Below are 22,410 nucleotides of genomic sequence, written 5' to 3'. Positions count from 1 at the left end.
GTGTTGGAACCGCTGGATGAGGAGACTACTAGAGGATATGACGTATGAGTGGACAACAATACAAAGAAAATATAAAGGAAATTCAACAAAAATTCACTTTTCTAGAATTATGAAAGAGCAATGGACCAACCGCTTTCAGAAAGCAGGAAGAATAATTGCTACCCTTAACATATGTCAATATCAAGTTGATGGAATTTGTAATTTTCATGAAAAATGGATTTTTGCAGAATTTTCTTTATATTTTCTTGGTATTGTTGTCCACTCATACGTCATAACCTCTAGTAGTCTCCTCATCCAGCAGTTCCGACATAAAAACTTTAAAAATTCATAACTTTTGCATCGATTGTCCGATTTTCCTCAAACTTTCACTGATGTGTTCTACTAATGCTGCTGCTTTCACTCAATCCACATTGCTCTTGGGGTTTACCTTCCCTTTAAGATTGATTTTAAGTGTATTCTGCGATTTTTTTTTGTATATCAAATATTCTTTCTCTTTGCTAGTCTTTAATTTCTTTCGTTACTATAGTTGTTAATATTTAATTGTTTGATGTTTAGATGTATACTACGATTTTTATTTGTAGAAAACGTACAGGGCATACATCCCTCAAACGTGCGCTAAACGTTCGCGAGAATGTCTCAAAAGGTACGCGAACAGTTCGCGATTACGTCGTAAAATGATCGGAAAAACTTCGCAGATTTCGCGTAACATACGCGAGACATTCTCCGAAGTTTCGGAGTCTGTTTGGGGTTTCACGAACATTTTGCGAACATCGCGCGTGTCTTGCGAAGGTCTTGCGCATATGACGAAGCTTTAAAGACACTTTCGAGAACAATTCACGAGCAAATCCCGACTAAGTGTGCGGAAAAGGTTCGCAAAAAATTTCAAACTTTTTTGAAATTATCGCCGAAGTAAAAACGACATTCGCGAACAATTGACGACGCTTCCGAACCCTCACGTTTGTTTGGCGATCTTTTGCAGACTAAAATGCGAATGCTGGATTTTGCCATTCGCGTCATTCGCAAATCGTTCGCGTGCTCCGTGAAATCCCACCCTTAGCGCGAGTCTGGAGTGAGTCTGGCGTGAGTCTGGGGTGAATGTTGTATACCCCGTTTGGAGCCCACCTGTCTAGGAGGACCTCTGGAGGACAAAAGAAGTAGCAGGTTCAGCTGATGGGCCCTAGCCTTTGACAAAAGCGGCTTCTGTCTTCTTTAAGAGTGGCGATGAAATCCACGGAGGGCGCATTTTGTAAAAGTAGTACAGTTGGCAAAGGGTCTGAAAACCACACTATGTTCACGCCGTGATTGTGCCGAGACCGTTTAGAGTCCCCTCGTCTGGCGTGAACACAGCACAACCTCTAGCACGACATTCACACAAGACTCACGCCAGACTCACTCCAGACTCGTGCTAGATGCTTTGTGCCGAGACCGTTTAGAGTCCCCTCGTCTGGCGTGAACACAGCACAACCTCTAGAGGTTGTGCCAGACTCGTGAGAGAAGCACAGGCAGAGTTTACCAATAACATGTACCGTATGACCCCCCCCCCCCCCCCCCCCGCAAAAAAAAAAAAAAAATACAATCGGACACTCTGCAGTGATAACTTCAAAAGTAGTGAATCAATCCAAATACAATTTTAGGGTATAAAACCATAACATATTACCTACGTCTTACAGAAAACCCCATCCGATTTGCTTCAGTGGTCAAAGAGAAAGGAGGAGTTTTGTAGAGCATGCCAGGAATCCCTTCCCTCCAAGTGTTGTGTAAATTAATTGTGCTCACACATTATGCCGTTAAGAACATCCATGTGCAAAACTTGGAAAAATCAGACCCATGACATAATTTACAACGATTCATGTTTCTATGTGACCACTAAGCCAAATTGAATTCGGTTTTCTGCAGAATAAAGTTAAGGTGTTGTCCCTAAGGTATCATTTACACAGATTAATCATGTAGTTATACTGTATATCAGAACTATGAGGACAGACCGTGGGGGCACTGCGGCACAGTCATAGATAAGACTCCTAAATCTCAACCGAGTTCAGATCTAGTCCGGTGCTTACGTCCTTGGATAAGATGCTTTGTGCCTTCCATGGCCCTCTCGGCCCAGATGTATAAATCTATGGGAACCTGGCGACGCTGGGTTAATAATAATGGCAGGGCTCTGTTAATAGTGGAGAAATGACAACAATAAACCTGGGAGTGCTGTGGCATAGTGAATTAGACTCCTCAAATTTCTCAGATAATTATTAGGAAATTTGGTAATACAAGTTCTATTTTGTTAATGAAATTAATTTACATATCCATTATCCTTCTTTGAATCCTGTGCATTGTAATCTGCTTACTGATATTTTATGTGATATTACTGAAAATAATCTTGATTCATGTATGAAATTGTGTTGGAATAAAATAATAAACAAACAAACAAACAGACAAATAAACAAACAAACAAACTCCCAACTCCCAATGGGAGAATCAGAGTTCGATTCCCGCCTAGTGTGTACGTTTTTACCCACAATGTCCCTCTCGACCCAGGTGTATAAATATTACTCTGGCAACGCTAGAGTAATAATAATGGCAGATCCCTCTGGTAGAACAGTGGCAACACTGAAGAGGCTACCCTGGATAAAGAAGACTTTATCAATATTAACATAATTTTTTATCATTATCATCATTATCATCATTATTATCATTATTATCATTATTATTATTATTATTATTATTATTATTATTATCATTATTATCATTATCATTATCATTATTATCATTAACGTTATTCTGGGTAGACAAACGGAAGTCACACTGGCTTCTACTGCCAGAGACTACAGTATTTACCTGACCATTCCTTCGTTGGGTGTCAGTGGATGAATTATAGCAGAACATGCATCATCTTTTGTTATCTTATTATGTAATTCAATGCCCCCGTGTGTTTCTGTATGTAAATTATAATTGATTGATGTTCTCCGTCTTTTCAGTCAATTCATGATTGTAATGGGAATGACATAGTATAGGTTTAGAGAAGATATTAGAACTTGCTGTTGCAGAACTTGCAGTCTTTCTTGTCCATGTTATTATCGCAAAGTGCGATGTTATACCATATTGTATTGCATTGATAACAATGCCATTTTGACCTTTTCCCCAGATTCCATCGCCAATGGGGAATACTTCATGTTTGAATATACGTTTGTTAACGTGAGTATCTTTAAACTTCGTACTTAGTGTGTTTGTTCGTAGAGGTCTGATCTATTTCGGGGGATTTGGATACTACTGACAGTCGAAAGAAAGCAAAAATCTAAAGCAACTGCCAAAGATTCCGTTTGTTTGTATTAGGTTACACCCAAATCTCAAGGATGTACGACGCAGATTGTTTTCATGAATGTTTTGATGTGTCATTCTTTTTTTAAACTTTGATGATGTTTGAAAAATTTGTAGCTTTCTATTAAACTTTTCTCTTTGTGATTCGTACCGTAGATGTTATGATGGTATAATACCATAATATTGCCACACAGTCATATCATTGTAGTATTCATTGATGAAAACTTGAAAAGGGACACGAATAGGGAACTTATAAATGCAAGAACGAAGGCTCAGAAATTGAGGATACGAGGATATACGTAAATATAAGGAAAGTCCAACCAACCAAAAAAATACTTCTGTCTTTTTGTGGCTTCGTGTGTGTGTTCTATCTATTGAAAATCTGCATAAGTCAATGTCAGTGGGATTGAAAGGTATTGGGGTTGGATGATGCATGAAGTATACCACTCCGTAGGGTTAATATTGCTGCTTCCAGCTGCAACTCTTCAAGACTTCGATAAGTTTATGATTGCAGTATAGAATGTAACACTTGAAATTGTGGGAGCATAGTGCGGGGGCGCTGTTGCAAAGTGGATACAACTCTTGGCTGTCAATCAGAGGACCCGAGTTCGAATCCCATCAAGTAGTGTCGTCCCTGGACATGTTTTCATCCACTATGTCCCTCTCGACACAGGTGTATAAACTGGTACCTGGCAACGCTATAGGGTAATAACAATGGCAGGGCCCTCTGGTACAGCAGTGGCAACTCTGAAGAATCTATCCTGGATAAAGAAGACTGTATTCTTATATTACTGTGGTAGTCACTGTGGTTAAAGGGATCGTATAGTTTTGGTTGAGACCGCACTTCAGGTTTCTATCATTTTTGGTGAGATAGTGAGAATCCTGTTAGAAAGTAGATGAAAGAGCATGTAATTTCAGGAGGGATTCAACGTTTATTTGATGAAAATTGGTTTTGAAATGGCTGAGATATCCAAAATAGAGCAATCCGAATAAAAATGGGACCAAACTTTCATTAGAATCACTTTGTTTTACTTTATTTTTGGATGTCTCAGCCATTCCATAACATATTGTCATCTAATACACTTTGAATTCCTCTTAGAATGGTATGTTCCTAAAAAATCTCATATCTCATAAATATTTAAAAGCTCAATCCACATCTCCACCTATGATCAACTTTCCCTTTAAATCAGACAAATAAAGTCAATACGTGACCTTGTTTGTTTCTCTTACACAGAACATTCTGTCTGCATCGGTCACACATTCTTACGAGAATCTGATGGACAACCTGGAGATGGATGACGTCATAATCTACGGTTTACACGAGAGACCTGAAGAAGTCTTTCTTTCTGACTTTGGTGCTGTTACAAGTGTACCATTCGACTTTAATAATGATACTATGGTAAGTAATGTCCACAATCGCTTTACATATTCTAACGTTGTAAACAAACAAATAAGCGGATTTCAATTTTGAGCATGAAATGATGACCCACCATACACGTTTTTCAAGTTTTCAAGACATATTATTACAATGCACCTCAGAACTAAACGATTTGTATAAAGAGAACACTGCAAATGCACAATGACTTTGCCGTTATCGGTATCTACTGATTCATTCTTGAGAGGGGAAAAGAAGAAAAATCGTAACTGCCTAAAACAAAGCTCGTGATACTCGAAATGACCATTAAATCCAGGAGCAAGCAGAAGAAAATGTATATGCTTGATTATTATTTTGGAAGTCCATGCATATTTTAGAACTAAGAAGTTCATTGTTTTGTTATGAAGTTTCTATGCTTTCATTTTCGTTTGCAGGCTCTTAGTGTTACACCACTCAACCATCCGATGTCAGCCTCTTTCACCCTCACGTTGCGCTAAGTTTAGGCCGGTGCAGTGCCCCTCAGCCACACCTCGCTTTTGCATCAAGAAGTACTTCTCTATTGTCGTGTACGATGGATGATTCCTTATTTAAGATAGCGTTCATTCTTTTTTTTTAATTGTAGTCATTCAGAGGTGAACCGTGAACCTGGTTGCACTTGCATAATGCAAAATTATACGTACGACTGTATGCATTGTCTGAAATCACTTCATGATATTTGTTTGTTCATATCATAAGGTGACTTGAAACGATGCAGTTATACAATTGTCCCTGTCTAATATAGCGTAGTTCGTAACCAGGAAGACCGGAACAATCTTTAAATACACTCTGTAAGTGAGATTACAGCACTGTAAATAATACATTGTTTGTATGTGTGTATTGATACCTTTACAACTACCATGTTCAAAAAACGTATTTAGATACATAAATACTTATTACAATTACTTATGATTTACACTGTTTGTATTAATAGTACTTAATGTAAACTCTCTGTGTAATATCCAGGAAACTTGAAATTGTTTTAAAAAGAGGAAATAAGTGTAAACTTGGTATTACATGCCTTTGAAAAAAACAACTAAATCATTTAAAAAAGATGTCAGCAGACACATATTGAAGTAGGACTCCCAAATGCTATGCAATACGGGCTTTTGCTCTCTATGTTGGTAAATTAAAAGGTAAACCTTGCTTTCTTGTCCTATTCTAATCATATTAATATCATGTTTATCTGGTAAAGATATCTGAGTCTGTACTCACAAATTACCATGTACAAAGACCATAATCCCTAAGCAAATATAATCAAATATTTCATAGAAGTCTCAATCCAATTTTGAAACATATTTCTGTGATTCTGCATGTTACGTAATTATACTCGGGGATCTGCCTTTCCGAAAGTCAAGAATGTAATCTTGTTGAACTAGAATACTATGATTAAAGATATAGTGACGAAATGAAAGTGCAGTGATGAGATGAAATCAACCTGAAGAGGTAAAAGTAAAATGAATTGAAGTATATAATGTACTTAATAATAACGTGGCTTGAAATCATTGTACAAGAGATTAAACTCCCAACGTTTTCACGATTTCGAACATTTTACGTTTTATATTTCTACTCGTGTACATAGTACGACACACATATCAATAGATTCGCATCATAACATGTTGTTTTCACTATTGTAGAGGTGATATCCCATTTTCTACTTTTTTTTTTTTACAAATGCAATGCCAAATTCCCTTGGATTGGTGTGAATAGCTGTAGTAGAACGTAACACTTTATCAATAAGGTAAGTGTTATAGTTCATTAGAATATGCAAAGGATTTGCGTGTTATACTTTCGTTAGTGAGGATAAAAATTGATAAAACGTGTAATGAAAGTAACTCACTTGTCATGTTGTCGTGCTTCATTCCATTTGTGACCGTGCACCTCAAAACGAATATAAAGTCGCACGCACTGATTTTGCGTGAGGACTGAAAATAAGTGAAATGGGTCAACCTAGCCGAACTTGACTTTTTCATATGTTCTGAAAGGGGGGGGGGGTCTTCTTTTACATTATGCTAAAATTTGGTATCATAAAACGGGCAGGAAAGTGTGTGTTTTTTTGCAGTTTATCTCGAATATTTTTGGTAGAACAGTGTGATCAGGTGTGTCTTTAGAATCCCTTTTTCGTTTCTGAAAAACCTTGTCCACACTCTTCACTTTTAACTCTAATAACTTTTGAAAGGATAAAGCTACTGCTTTGAAAGTTGGCATTGATTATGGACAGATTGTGTTAATAAGGCATGCTTAATTTCATTTTAATCTGATAATCCCTTCATTGTTGTTACTCTGGTGGTTTACTTCCTGTTTTTTGGTCCCATTCATCGCACAGCCAGCACGGTTTGGTATTTACTAAGCGCTTGAATAGACACTGTACTTCAGAGCCTCTTTTCTCAGTTCACACTTTTCCTGAGTTTGTGTTTTCTTTCCCATATTTAGATAGATTAGGAAAGTCCATTTGATTTGAGTTATACATCATTTTAAAGCTTAAAGTCTGCTCTTTCAGAATATGGTCTTAACTAAAAATTCATGTCTGGCGACTTTTTGTTTGTTTTGAGGTGCAGGGTCACATTTACACTCATGATTTGTTGTAACAAAAAAAAAACCTACACACCAACACACTTATAGTAAGTACAAATGTTATACATACATCGCGCATAATGCATGATGTATGTATATATGTATTTGTTAATATTGTTAATGTTCATTGGCATTACCTTTAAAGCGCGTAGAAACTTGTACAGGGCCCTTCATGAATTCTTCATAATGTTATCATTATTTAGTTTCATTATTATTACCATCATCATTATCATTCTTACTAATATTAGGCCTGTTATTATTACATGTGCATGATTATTTACATGCACGTGAAAATCCTGTCATCTCCGAGACATTTGTCACATCACTCTAGAAAAGAAAAGAAAGTTACGTAGACTAAATATCGCAATTAAAAAATGGCGTCCAACTGAAAAACCTAAAGCCTATTTCGGTTTGAAATGTTGTCGTTTCGTGTGTCAACATCTTCATGATATTTGATTTGTTTCTAAAGTAGAGCCTTTCAATGAAGTATATTACAAAATATTTTATCATAAAATATTGACTTGTCATGTGTATATATGAGTCATCTAAAAAATAAGAATTGTGTGATGTCAAAAAAGAAACAATTTTGAGCACCTATTTCCACTCGACTGTAATCTTTGTTATAATTACACTACCTTTGCCAGTACGCTTGTGCACGCCGAGTTAATTTTTCGAGACAATGAGCTTTACATTTGAAAACCCTTTCCTAGCCATTCTCTTGCAAAACAGGTTAACAATGCGTGCAATATGTCAGGGTTGTTGGATGCTTATTTAAAGTTTAGGTTTGCAGTTTCGAACATTCAAGCTACTTTGAACAACTTCTGAGGACATAAAATAAACGGATATATTCAGTCTCATAGATTCTAGCAAATTATTCATTTGAATAAGGAAAGTTCATGATTTTTTTTTCGTTTCTATCCCATGTATATATACCTTGTTGAAATTTCCAGAATGAGCGAATTCATCAGCACGTGCTATTACCTATTAATTTTGGTGGGTGAATTCATGTGTCTTGATCTGCTATGAAATTTAGATAATGGCAAGTTGCATTTAACTACAAAGTCACTGTCTTATTTGCATCGTCAAATGCGATGTTTTTGTTTCATCTCGAACAAACGTATTTTTTTTTCCAATGGTGAAACGCTAAACAGAAAGGAAATATACAAGTATAATTCCATAATCTGTTCCAAACGTCCAAAGCTGTGAATCTAGATATGCATTCATATCAAGGTGCAAATACATTACGTTGGATATACATGTATTTTCATACCCCTGGTCCAGAGTCCATTCACCGTCAAGGGAAGGTCACGTGACCGACTCGATAGATTGCTTCGGCTTTTATCATATACAACAGACAGATATTTTGTTCATAGTCGAAAAGGATTTGTCGGAAGGAGATCGCATTATAGGAAACTGTCTTCACCATGGCGCAGATGGAAATGGACATGGGCTATTCGAAGAATGAAAGCAAAGCAATGATGAGTGCCGACAGTAAGACATGGCGCTGGACAACCCAGAAAGTAGTGGTCATCTGCATCGTTCTCACGGCCTGCGTGACAACCCTGTGCACGACGCTCACCTATTTCCTCCATCCCGGCTACGGTATTTCGGACGACCAGCCTGTCGTGGAGCCTCATCCCACTGCTCCTCCGGATCGCATCAACTGCATTCCCGATCGCAATCGCGACTCCGAGTCCCTGGATCTCTGCGAAGCTCGCGGCTGTGTGTATGGCCCGCAAAACCTCCTTGGGCCCCGCTGCTATTTCCCGGCGGGCTACGGCGCTTACCAGGTGACCAGCGAGCGCGAATTTAGCTGGGGGAAGAGGTTGACCCTCGAACGGATCGCCAACATTCCGTCGTTTTTCAACAACGACATCCGCTTTATCGCACTCGATATTGAATTCCAGACCAATAACAGACTCCACTTCAAGGTAAAATTTCAACGAAATTAGCCCCCAAAGAGGCAGTCATGGAAGTAAAGTAACGTAGAAACTATACTCTATGGAAATATGCATTGTTCAACTGCATAAAACATTTTCGTCTTATTTTGTTCTGTGCTGTAATGCTTGATACACTACTTTCTGGCTGAATTCCTTTTTTCTAATTGTTTCTTTATGACGCTCAGCGCTTAGAAACATTGCAATAAGCGCTCTGTAAATGATATTTATTATTATTTTATTGATATAATAAGGCAGGTTCCATGAATTAACTTGCTACTTCCTCTTGCCATGCATTTGTATAAAGCAGTCGTACTATAGGTGCATTAACGGATATTATACCTTCTGAGAGCATTACTGGAACATGCAGCTACTAAAGGAGTGTGCATGTGGTTCTAAATGTCAGACTGAAAACCTTTACAGAGTTAGAAAAAAAAATGAGTAGAAAAAAAAAACACACATCTCTTGCGTTTTGGAAATGCAGAGAGCACAAGAGTTTGGTAACGATAAAGTGCAAAATAGACTCTTTTTTTCCTTTTCTGTTTTACATAACGGCGTGGTGGAATACGAATTACGTCCAAAATGGACTGGGATGAAACTACTCATACAATAAATTCAATTGATTTTCTTCCCCTATAGTAAAGTAGGTAAAATATATTAGCGGCATCTAGAGAGGGTAAAACTCACGAAGATTACAGAAGAAAATGAAAAAGAGCAAAAAAGTGTTGAGTACAAAATCATGTTTGCGATATATTCATTATGCATGGATACTATGTATCTGCCATTGACAACGACGATCCAACATTTGAACATTTTTGACGGTCCTTTCTTGATAAATCCAATATGTCTCCTCATTTTGTAGTGTGTTCGACCTCAAATAAGTCAGAATTTGTCAAAATGATTCCATGCATTCAGTGAATGTAGAAAGATTACTGAAACACGGTAAAAAGCGAGTTCACTGAGAATCAGATGAGTCATTCAAGAGTTTGAATTTTGCTAATAATGTAGCTATTCATTCATTGATACAGTCAATTAATATGCAAAGATCATCAACACATTTTACAGCTGAAAGGATTGTTCTTCAGAAACCAATCTGCAAGTTACATGTACATACAAGAAAAAGACGAACAAACACATCGCATATGAAAGGGGAATAAAGATATATATTCACACACACACACACACACACACACACGAACACACCCAGACCTTCAATCAAATCTTGTATCTCTAGCTATACGCACACACCACACACCCACAAAAACTAGATATAAAACAAGAAATGCGAACAAATTTCAAATTGAGAATCATAAATGGGTTATAAACGCACCCTGATTTATTAAAAAAGAACGATTATTACCATCATTACCATCCAGTTTTACGACCCGGCTAATGACCGCTTCGAAGTACCGCTGACTGTGCCAGAAAGACCTACCCAGGGTGCTGATACACCTACTTATGACGTCACCTATACTACACATCCATTTACGCTCACAATAACTAGAATTGCGACAGGAGAGGTTTTGTAAGTATGAATAATCTACTGAAATTCCTGGCTCCTTTTCTTTAACTTTCATCTCAAAGAGAGAGAAAGAGAATCAACATATTCCGGCACAACTGCTAACCTTTCTTTCAATAATCAGTAGTCCTTCACGTAGTAAGCCTATATCCATTGTATAACTTCTTTTTTTTTTCAAATAAAATATCAACAACATTATGTAATTATTTTGTTATTTTTCTTTTTCCCCTTTATGGAGTGATAAGATATTGATAACTAAAGGCAAAGTCTGAATGATAACAATCATAATTCCCCACCCCCTTTTATGAAGAAGGCAAAAACCTTTTATAAACAACGGCAGTGGTTAGTTTATTCAGAGACCAGTTTACGGTAGATGGCCGTAGTTCATTGAATAGAATAAAGCAAATACAAAGTTAGTGCGTTGCTGACAAAGAAAATTCAGGGTGGTGTTCGATTATGCAAGACAGAAACAGGCGATACCACGTTTATGAGTCGGGAGAGGAAAAGACAAATTTGTGCTATACTGTTAAAGGAAAGTGAACGAATTCCAAATTCCATATTAAACTTTGTTTGTTGCCATATAAATAGTACACATCACTGATTGGCATGATGGGGGCTGGTATCGTTGAATAGGACATGCAAATTCATTCCTGCAAGAACTGTATTTACAAACATATGTTTGTTTGTTTTTAATTGTGAAGAGCAATTTCATATTGATATTGATTAGTTTTCAGCATTTAACTTAATAATCATGAAGAGATAACAGAATTGAATTATGAGCGTATTGTATACTTTAATACTCTTAAACAACAGTATTCTAAAGGGGGAAATGTGATAATGATTTATGCTCAATGTGTTCTATTTATCTAATACTAAGTGAATAAGTCCCTCCTGAATATACAATTATATGTGAAACTATTGACAGCATGGAGCATTCACTCAAGATAGATGTTGAAAACAATGCATTTCATTTTTACTAGAGGTTTCCTTCATTTTTTGACGATTTACTAATCGATTTGATCGATAAATTACAGAACAGACAAATGAATAGTTGCTTCCAAATCTGTCAAATAAAAAAACCCGGTAATGTATCATTACAAGACGGCGCATGTTTTATCTAAAGAGTTGTCTCTGGATCTTATTGATTAGAAAGAAATATTGTTCTTCTTTCATAAGTCATATGACATATACATTTTTGATGTCACAAAAACAAAATTGAATTTAATTTTGTACCTATGACCATGATGAATGTAAATCATGTAAACAATGTAAAACATCGATAAACAATGTAAAACATCAATAAACAATGTAAAACATCAATATACTTGACGAATACTCTGGGGAGGGGCAAAGAATCTTGATTGCCACCTGTGCCGCATTAGTTGCTTGTTTAGCTACTGCAGTAATCATATTTCGCTCAGCGTCATAGCTAAATATATCATTTATATCTCTTACCTCATGGTAATCATTATTCATGCTTCCAGATTACAGTAATCATATGTTGTTGATAACATAAACAGACCCCTTTGCAGTACCACATGGTGCTCTTGGCAAATAATAATGCTCCGTCACGTCCGTAACGATAAGCAGGTTGCGCAGGAATTTGAACTTAAGTTTGAAAATTAAAGAATACAACAACAACAAAGGATGTAGAAAAAACCGTAAGAACTATAATCAATATGGCTATAGCAGAGTTATAGGATAGAGAGAGGATAGACTTTCAGAAAAGAGTTCCAGTCCTACCCGATGCTGTGCATCCTTATGAACTTATTTTGCTTGTGATGCCCCTTTCAATCTGGTGTAAACTTTCGTACCATTTTGAAATTGATGATGAAAGTCAGTTCAGGATTCACTTTGCGCATGAGCAGAAAGAAAAGGTGATTTGCACTAAAAAGGCACATGGCTTTTGTATTTACTGAGATAATCATCTGTGATGTTATGATATTTAAGTAATCCTAGTGATGGTGCTTGACAGCACATCCACCTGACAACAAAAGTCGTATTTGGCAATATAAATTTAAACAAAAACCAACAGTCATAGTTAAATTATTTCAATTCAAAATAATGAATTCTTAATTGACGGATCACTTTAGTCACCTGGTCTTCACAAGTTCATCCTTTGTTTGAACATGACTAGCGATTTAAGAATTTAATTGATGGAATTTTGATTGATGACGTAATTTCTTTGGCGGGCAAGCGTATGCATTATGTCGCTTCGTACACATCTGAAATGTGTACGCAGCTGGGAGGGGGAAAAATCATTAGATTTGTGCCCACGTGCACATAAGCTAAATCCGAACTTGCTCTTAATTTTCGGCCCCTGTATAAGACTTATCATGGGAACACTAGAGGAGGTAACACGCGCAGTAACATTTGTCGTGGCTATATGATTATTATTTCAATTATAGAATTGTCACCATTGCCATCACTGTTATAATCATCATTAACATCATCATCGACGGAGTTTTGCTTTAAAGTTAAGTTAAGTTAAGTGCAGTATGGACACAAAATTTTTCTCAAGAAAAGATAAAAGGAGAAGTAAATCAGATAAAGTGTATATATAGATAATTTATATTCAATAATTATATACATTCAAATGTAATCGTCATATTTGACTTCAACAATATGTCGTTGATTCCTCTACATATGGATGTCCTCAAAATACGTATCAACGTAATGTTGAAAAATCCATTTTCATTCACAGAAGCCGAAGGTGTTTTGGCACTTTTAAAAAGACAAGAATTCAGAAAAAAATAAAGAAAAAGTGGAGAAATAAAATATATGATAACTATCCATCGGGCATCACATCATTCCAGATGGGATACGTCTATCGGAGCTTTTATTTTTGAGGACCAATTTCTGACCATCTCCACTCGCCTGCCTTCGTCAAATATCTATGGCTTTGGAGAGCACGAGCACCACAGTTTCAAGCACGACCTCAACTGGCAGACGTGGGGGATGTTCTCTCGAGACCAGCCTGTCTCCGTAAGTCAAGAATTTGGTACCTGATGTATGAAATAGTTTAATTCAAATTCAAATTCAAATTCACAGAATAAATTCAGAGATTGGCTCTTCATCGTATTTGTCTTGTGCTTGGTTAACTTTCTTGTGTATTTTTCTTTATCAACTGAAAGCAAAAGTTAATACATGTATTCACGAAACATTTTTTTTTTTATAACGCAAATTATGTCATCTGTAAGCACTTGGATAACAGTTAGACAGAGATGAAATAATCCATATGATGAAACATGAATTATCATGTGCCATTGTTCATTAGTCTAGAAGGAGGTGATGATGTTAATTTTCTCTTGATTAGAACTGCCCCCTAAATAGGGATATCAGAAGCCACAGTTGTGACGTGGTGGCCTGTTTTGTATATCGAGCCTTTTTTATCACTGTTATGAGAATAGGATCAAACTGTAAGAGTTAATCGACAACATCTCCATTTCGAAAAAAAGAAGACCTAATCACCATGTAAAATTGAATAATGTCTTGCATGTATTCGTAATCTGAGTCCTTTGTGATCAAGAAAATTAATCTAAGACAGAAAAAACGAGAAAATTGGGAAGAAATATAACACAATTGGTGCTCTTAGTGACAATATCAATAAAACTGCACTATTAAAAAAAATAAGAAAGTAGGTAAAAGAAGTCGAAAGAGGAAGGGGACAAAATGTAACTGTGACCAGATATCAAAACATTACACCTGTGCATCGAGAGATTGAGCTAGATCTTTGAATACATTCTGAGGCGTCTTGCTATTAAGGAACAGAAATGGGTGGATTCTTGTCTGACGGTCAATATTTAGATACTTACACTTCAACACACTTTGTTTACTCGGTCAGTACAAAGGTAATCTGTACGGAGTTCATCCTTTTTATCTGAACACCGAGTATGACGGGAACGCCCATGGTGTTCTACTTCTCAATTCGAATGCCCAAGGTAAGACAACATGAATTCATTGTCTATTTCTATTTCTATCTCTCTTTTTTTATCCCTCTCTGTATGTGCTGTTATCAATCAATAACATTCAAACATATTTTGTCATGTGCACATTGTACCAGAGAAACAAGACCAAATGTGACAATGCATCACAAATCAATTAAAAACTTGCACCCTTATATTTCTCGTGAGGACTCAAGAAAGGTAAAACGGGTCAATTTTGAGTTTTTCATATTTTCTGAAAGAGCTATTCTTCTTTTACATTATTCTTGAGTTTCGGATCATAAATTGAACGGGAAAGTGGGTATCAGCAGTTTTTCTCTACAACTGCTCTTTTTACAGAGTAGTGTAATCAGGTTTTTCTTAGAGATCCCTTTTCATTTCTTGAAAACCCTTTTCACAGTCTTCACTTTATTTTGATTCTAATAACTTTTGAAAGGATGATGCTATTGCTTTGAAAGTTGCCATTTACACAAAACAGTAGACAGTCTTTGTGTTAATAGATCATGCTCAATTTGATTTTAATCTGATAATCCATTCATTGTGGTTGCTACAGTGGTTTACATCATGGGTTTTTTTTTCGTGCCGTTCATTGCACAGGTAGCACAGCTTAGTATAGATTAAAGTGCGCTTGAATAGGCCCTATACTTCCAATCTCTTCTCTCAGTTAAAACTTTTCCAGTGTGTGTGATTTCTTTCCAATATTCATATAGGTTATGAGAATACATTTAAAATGAATTATACATCATTTTAAAGCTAAGAATCTGTTCTTTCAGAATCTGTCCCTAGCTAAAAATAATTGTCTGTCGAGTTTTTGTTGGTTTCGTGGTGCAGGGTCGCAAATAAATTAACATGCATAAAGTAAAAGTGTGTAATTATCACGCTGTTTTGACAAGCTTAGTAAGAAAAGAGAAGAAAATATTTAAAGAGCATGATAACACTTGCAGCGATATGATTGTTATCGTAAAACAATGATTCAGGCTTCTACAATTCAATACACATTGGTAATGTGAGCCAATTGCAATGCTATGAAACACATTTTCTCTCCCTGTCATTTCCGCAGACTTCACTGTTCAACCAACCCCCGCCCTCACTTACAGGACGATTGGGGGCGTTCTTGATTTTTATATGTTCCTCGGTCCCTCCCCCGAAGAAGTTGTTCAGCAATACACAGAGGTGAGAATCACACACACCACTGTAGGAACATTTAATAGTGCATCCACAAATGAAACGAGAAAAATGTATACTAGTAACCAGAAAATTAGATGTACATTTGACTATTACATGTAAATGCAGTGACGAAACGGATTGACGTTGTACTTTTACATAAATTAGTCCGGTTTCAATGTCCATAGTGCGTGTAATGTAGCAAACCTGTAATTCCTCTGATCGTGATATCGTTGTTTTTTCATTTTGTTTTTCTATGATCACTGACTTGATATAGCTTCACCATAGAAAGTATCATAGGGTATTTACAAACATGTATTTCTACAAAATTTTAATTTGATGTAAGAGGGTAATACTTTGTAATGTTTTCTAACATTATTTAAGTTTGACACTGAACTGTTTGTAGTTATAATGCCTATCATGCAAATTCATGACATTGGCTGACACATTACTTTTCCCCCTATAGGTCATAGGTCGACCGATGATGCCTCCTTACTGGTCGCTAGGATACCAGCTCAGTAGGTACGGATACAACAACCTGACCAACTTGCAGAACGTCGTTCAATCAATGCGAACCTATGACATCCCCCACGTAAGTTATTGAATAACTGTTTTGTATGAACACTTAACAGATCCTATATTCATCTAAAGAAAAAAGAGGCACAATCTATTCGTACGAAAAAAAAGTTCTTTAATTTCGACGGCAAGAGTTTCCGTGTTCTTCCTTGTATAAAGGAGACGTCGAAATTGTTTATGAAGACTAAAAAGGTATAGTCATTTTTATAAATAATATTATAAAAAGAACCAGCAACCAACATTGATTACAAACAAACAAAATAACAAAACCAATTTCTGATCTTGAACACGCCATGTTATCAAATATGAACGTAGACAACCTGAGATAAAGTTGTGCATTCAAAAAAAAAAAAATGAAACATTCCAATTCTGTCAAGGACTGATGATGACGTTATTTTTACATTTTATTATCAGGATGTACAATACAGTGACATCGATTACATGGAAAGACAGATGGACTTCACAATCGATCCTGTCAACTACGTAGGATTGGGTGACTTTGTAGAATCCGTGAAGGAAGATGGGACCCGGTACATTATAATGTTGGTAAGAAGGCGAAAGCTACGACGAGCAAATCAATTTGCTCGTGTAGTTTGTGAGTGTATCCCGTCGAAGTGTTCATGCGCTGTGTGTTCGTATGGTGTTGCTCAATGTTTAAAAGTTGATTTGTATGTGCGTATGTGCGTCTGTTAGTGTAATAGGCTACATACGTTCATAAGGTTAATATCCATGGATGATGGAATACTCTGAATCAGGGTACGATAATAATTATTGACAGCGAGTGACTGTTATATGGGGTCATCCTGCCCCACGTTCACACAGCTCACGAGCTTAAAACTAGGTAATTTAGGTCCAGGAGGTCCACACTATAGGCAGATAAGACCCAGCCTGATCTTGACACTAGAGAAGAAAGGTTCAAACTCAATATAACATGATTAAACCTCTTTATTGTCGAGCTCATCGACATTTTTTTTTCTAGTGTCAAGGTCATGGGCCCTATCAGTCTGGCGTCAAATTGTGGGACTTATGTGCCTATATGCTGTCTAACTCGTGGATTGTATCTATAGCTGGTTGGCCCATTCTACTTGATGTCGAGCTCGTTGACCTTGTTCAGTTAGTGTGCAGCTCGTGGGCTGTATTACTCGTGAGCTGCATGAATCGTGGACTGTATGAATCGTGGGCTGTATGACCTGTGGGCTGTATTACTCGTAAACTGTATGACTCGTGGGTGTCTAACTCGTGACGTGACCCTTGATTGATCAACCCGACTCCGCCTCTTGATTACATTTATAGCCACATTGTCCAGCCACTGTACTGACTGGACGAAGACTGGACGAAGAACTGGACGAAGACTGGACAAGGACGGAAAGAAAGAAAAAAAATGAGAACTTAGATTTTAGACATATTTTGGACACATGACCGGGTATTTTTCTTGATATCATTGTCATCATGACAACACTCTTTATGTGCATTTTTCGTTTTACAGGACCCGGCAATTTCTGCCAATGAAACTGCAGGCACGTATGAGCCCTTCGATCTTGGGGTAAAGATGGATGTCTTCATAAAAGACGAAACGGGAATCTGATGTACGGAAAGGTAATGCATCACTTATAACGATAGATATTTCGATAACAAAACACATATCGACCTGTCTGTGTTACAAAATACACAGACTTTTTTATCATAAGTATTAACTTTGCTATCAACAGACGCAAATACATTTCCGCGTATGCACACACACACACACACACACGCACCACACACACACACACACACACACAAACACATGCACGCACAATACAGGGGTTGAGTTCTGAATCTACAGGTGAATTCGTCCGTAGGTACGCTTGACTGCTTGTTGCAACACACATGACTACTTGTAGCAAATTTCACCGAACATGGCAACATTTGATTCAGTAAATGGATCAATTCGATTCTTCATACATGTTTATCAAATAATATGTGTAGCTGGGGCGGCAAAGGGGGGGGGGGGGGGTGGGGGGAGGGTTTGCGTGGGAGGGTCAAGGATCAATGGTACCCCTCCCTCGCTTTGAAGCGCAGCTACTATCCATACCCCCCCCCCCCCCCTGTTAAGCAGCCCGCTCAATGAATTATTCCCTTTTATAGAATGATTTGTTTGCACTTCCTTTTTTTCTCTGCTAAATTGTTATAGGTATGGCCAGACTATCCCAACATTACTGTGAACGATTCAGTTGACTGGGACACCGGAGTCAGAGTAAGTAATTGTGGTAAGATATGACTGGACATACATCGTGTACAGTCAGTCTTTCTTGAATGAATAGGTGACGAAGATTTCTACATATCGATCTCTGTCAACTGTGCAATTATCCTCTGAAAGTCTGCACGATCAGTATGACTATCTGTAAGTCTGCAGTATTGATTTCCAAGAGACAATGTTGGCTGACTTTTTTTTTTATTTGACCTTTTGAAGCGCAAGGCATAGGTGATTTATCCTTAATGTATTAAAAAGGAAATGAATTATCATACCTACCACTCTTTCATGTCATGATTTATATAAAATGCATTTGGAATTAGAAGTAGTGTTAATAACAATTAAAATAATGATGATGAAACAAAATACAATATTGTATTGATAATATTAATGTTCAATATACTGCTGCCCCTAATACCTAACAATGTCACATGTTGATCTTGCAGCTGTTTCGAGCCTATGCTGTGTTTCCCGACTTCCAAAAGAACTCGACAGTCCAATGGTGGCTGATCAAGTGACCAAGTTTAAAGAAGAGATCAACTTTGACGGTCTATGGATTGTAAGTATGCCTCTATATTTCCCGATGTTTGTATAAAAAATGATGAGGTTGAATTAAGCCACGAAAGTGTCCAGGATATTAATCGTCGCTCCATGTCAAGACCGAAACCGTCGGTTTGTTAATGTTTACCCGGCAAGCACTAAACCCAAAGCATGGTATGTAATATCAACAAGCACAAGGTTATTCATCTCAAATTTGAAAGATTTAGGCATCTACCACAAAAATTAATGAATAAATAAAATCACACACAATCGGTACGACGCACGGGCGACTTGTACTAGTGATGAACTACCACAAAAATTAATGAATAAATAAAATCACAGACAATCGGTACGACGCACGGGCGACTTGTACTAGTGATGAACAATGCGAGAAGCGCCTTCTGAGGCATAGTGGATAAGACTCCCGACTCCAAATCGGAGGATCCAAGTTCGATTCCCGTCCAGCGCTTACGTCCTTGGACACCATGTTTTACCCACCAATGTACCTCCCGACCCAGGTATATTGATGGGTACTAGGTAACGCTAGGGTACACTAATGACAGAGCTCTCTGGTAACAGAAGTGGCAACATACTGAAGAGGCTTTAACCCGGATGAATAAGACCTTATGTCTATCATTATTATCAAACTCAAACTACGGGGCGGTAAGTCACAACACGAAGAAGCAGCTGCCATATGCTGTGATCAAACAATCACCTATATTTTGCAACACTATTCTTTTGCAAAACTGAATAATGTCTTGCATTCAAAACCCAATGTTGTTTGTCTTATATTTCTTCGTTGTTTCGTACCAGCGTGGTGTCAGTGAAAAACTGTTTCTTGCTCAACAGAATTGATAAATTTTTCTGCGAATAGTAATTCTTGTCAATTTGTTGCTTTCCTTTGCTTGATTATTATATTCACCGTGAAAAAAAAGCGACAACAACTAATTAATAACCTAGATGAATAATCATCACCATATTTAGCTATATCTCTAATTCAAATTCTGTATCAAATTGTTCGCAGCTGATTCTACTTACATGTGTGGACATTCTTTTTAGGACATGAATGAACCAGCGAGCTTTGTGCACGGCTCCGTAGATGGATGCCCCGACAACGCCTACGACTATCCGCCGTACCATCCCAGTAAGTCGCTCCTTTCACATCCTCAGTCACGTCTACTTTCGAATGCACATTTACGACATCTTAATGTAACTTGTGATGAATAGACTTTACATAACCTTTCTTTTTTTTTTTAGTTATCATTGTTATTTCTTGAAACCTTTGTTAAATTTGTGATGATTAAACAACACATTGTAAGGTAGGTCGATATATCTGCTCATCGGCATGATCACTGGAATAGAATAGCATCTACACACTCAACTTTTTTCAACCTTGGGAGCAAGCAAGCTAGGGGGCATTATTTTCATAAAGCGTTTTGGTCAGATATTTTATTTTCTGACAAACTACTTTAAGCTTCTGAAATTCTAGCATCTGATTGGCTGAATGCAATTTGTCCGACAAATTTGTCGGACAAACCGCTTCACGAAATGCCCCCAAGACTTTGTTGTACTCGTTTCTTTAACGCCACTACACGTGTCCTACGTTTAGACGTCTTCTTGAAGGGGGTGGTTCTTTAATCATACTTTCTGTGTCATCTCCACAGACATTTGGGGTAACGAGATCTTCGACAAGACCGTGTGCCTGAACGCAGTGCAACAATACGATGGGAGTAAGCTGGAGAGACATTATAACATGCACAGTTTGTATGGCTGGAGTCAATCTAAGCCTACTCAGGAGTAAGTATAGCTGTGCTCTAATCATACCACTAATATTACAACGATCGTTGGCAATAAGCCAGTTCGTAGGTAGCTTATGTGTACATTGAAACAAAATAGACATTTCTTTTTTTCTCAGTTGGTTAGGCACTGGATTCGTTTTCAAAGTGACATAATGCATAAGCTTGTCGAACGTAACAATCCATGGAATGGATCTATCATGTTAAAAAATGAGCTTGTTTAGACTATCGTGACCAGTGTTTGTCAATAAACATTATTTTGCATGAATGCAATCACAAACCTTTTCAAACGTTGCCAAATGCCAGGATTGCTGTCAGTCGGATGTGCTGGCAAGAATCATTACTAAAGATCACATGTATAATCATTATGTCACAGATGCTTATCTCAGTAAATTTTAAAAACCAACATGTCTCATGTCACAATTGTTTGTTTTTTTTTTCACATTCGCAGGTTGGAAATTCGAACTTGCTTATAGAATATTGTCGTAGATTTTTTTTTCTTATGTTTTCACTCTTCAACAAAATGCGAATCGAGTTGTAGACTGGCAAACTTATGCGGACACAGACAAAAACAATAATAGTCATCCTTTCATAGTGGTGAAATTCTGATGATTTAGATAATAATAGTAATTAGTAATGATAGTGGTAGTAGTAGTAGTAGTAGTAGTAGTAGATAATAATGATAATGAAAATAATGATAGTAATAACAATAATGATAATGATAACCTGTGGGCACAACCATCAGTCATCAATAATGGTTGTAGTGATGACAGTCATTTACAGTCTGTGGTGTAGGCTAATAGTTATTTGATACTTTCCAACATGATAAAGTGAATTGAATTGATTCGAATTGAACATCCACCGTGCATCTCGTAACAGGCTTATGAGGAATCTCACGCTTGAACGAAGTTTGGTCGTCACCAGATCTACTTTCCCAGGAAGCGGGAAATACGCTGGACACTGGCTTGGGGACAACACGTCGGCTTGGCCTCACATACACTACTCAATTATCGGTGAATTATACACTTCCTTCTCTAGCTATGAATGTCATGTGGTTTTCAAACATGATTCTTATTTCACTGGTTGTGATGATTGCCACTAAACTTACTGCCCATATCACTGACAACGGAATTCTGGTGATGTAATGTTAGAAGATAATACTCTAGGCATGTAGGCCTACGTCTTTATAATATGTGTGTGTGATATTTGTTGTATAAATGAACGACACTTTAATTATACCTATGACAGCTAACCGCCCAACCGCCCCCCTCCATCCTTCTTGGAAACTTTTACTCCGTCTCATGGTGTTAGTGCACGACATGTGATGCTGAATCTAGAAATAAGAATTTGACAAAAATAAATGCTCTGTATATATAGGTACCTATGCTGTCGCTGTAATGCTTTTAT

At 37.2% G+C, this 22,410-nt stretch overlaps 1 protein-coding gene across 1 annotated transcript in view; it reads left to right on the top strand.

The window, feature by feature from the left end:
* LOC139732314 (maltase-glucoamylase-like) overlaps positions 1 to 22,410 on the top strand; it is a 59,766-nt gene that overhangs the window by 24,511 nt on the left and 12,845 nt on the right. Inside the window, 17 exon segments of the mRNA XM_071643184.1 lie at positions 3,137 to 3,186; positions 4,544 to 4,708; positions 8,704 to 9,225; positions 10,608 to 10,756; positions 13,567 to 13,735; positions 14,595 to 14,691; positions 15,755 to 15,867; positions 16,325 to 16,450; positions 16,849 to 16,980; positions 17,921 to 17,999; positions 18,002 to 18,030; positions 18,608 to 18,670; positions 19,114 to 19,204; positions 19,207 to 19,226; positions 20,267 to 20,351; positions 20,872 to 21,004; positions 21,883 to 22,016. Of these exon segments, the coding sequence (XP_071499285.1) occupies positions 3,137 to 3,186; positions 4,544 to 4,708; positions 8,704 to 9,225; positions 10,608 to 10,756; positions 13,567 to 13,735; positions 14,595 to 14,691; positions 15,755 to 15,867; positions 16,325 to 16,450; positions 16,849 to 16,980; positions 17,921 to 17,999; positions 18,002 to 18,030; positions 18,608 to 18,670; positions 19,114 to 19,204; positions 19,207 to 19,226; positions 20,267 to 20,351; positions 20,872 to 21,004; positions 21,883 to 22,016 (2,157 nt within the window).

This window comes from Diadema antillarum, unplaced genomic scaffold (assembly GCF_040938485.1).
Source record: "Diadema antillarum isolate AM-2024a unplaced genomic scaffold, OU_Dant_1.0 seq00000413_RagTag, whole genome shotgun sequence".
In the NCBI taxonomy this organism is placed as follows: Eukaryota; Metazoa; Echinodermata; class Echinoidea; order Diadematoida; family Diadematidae; genus Diadema; species Diadema antillarum.
The sequence above is the reverse complement of the archived record's forward strand: the minus strand, read 5'-3'. Positions and strand labels throughout refer to the sequence as shown.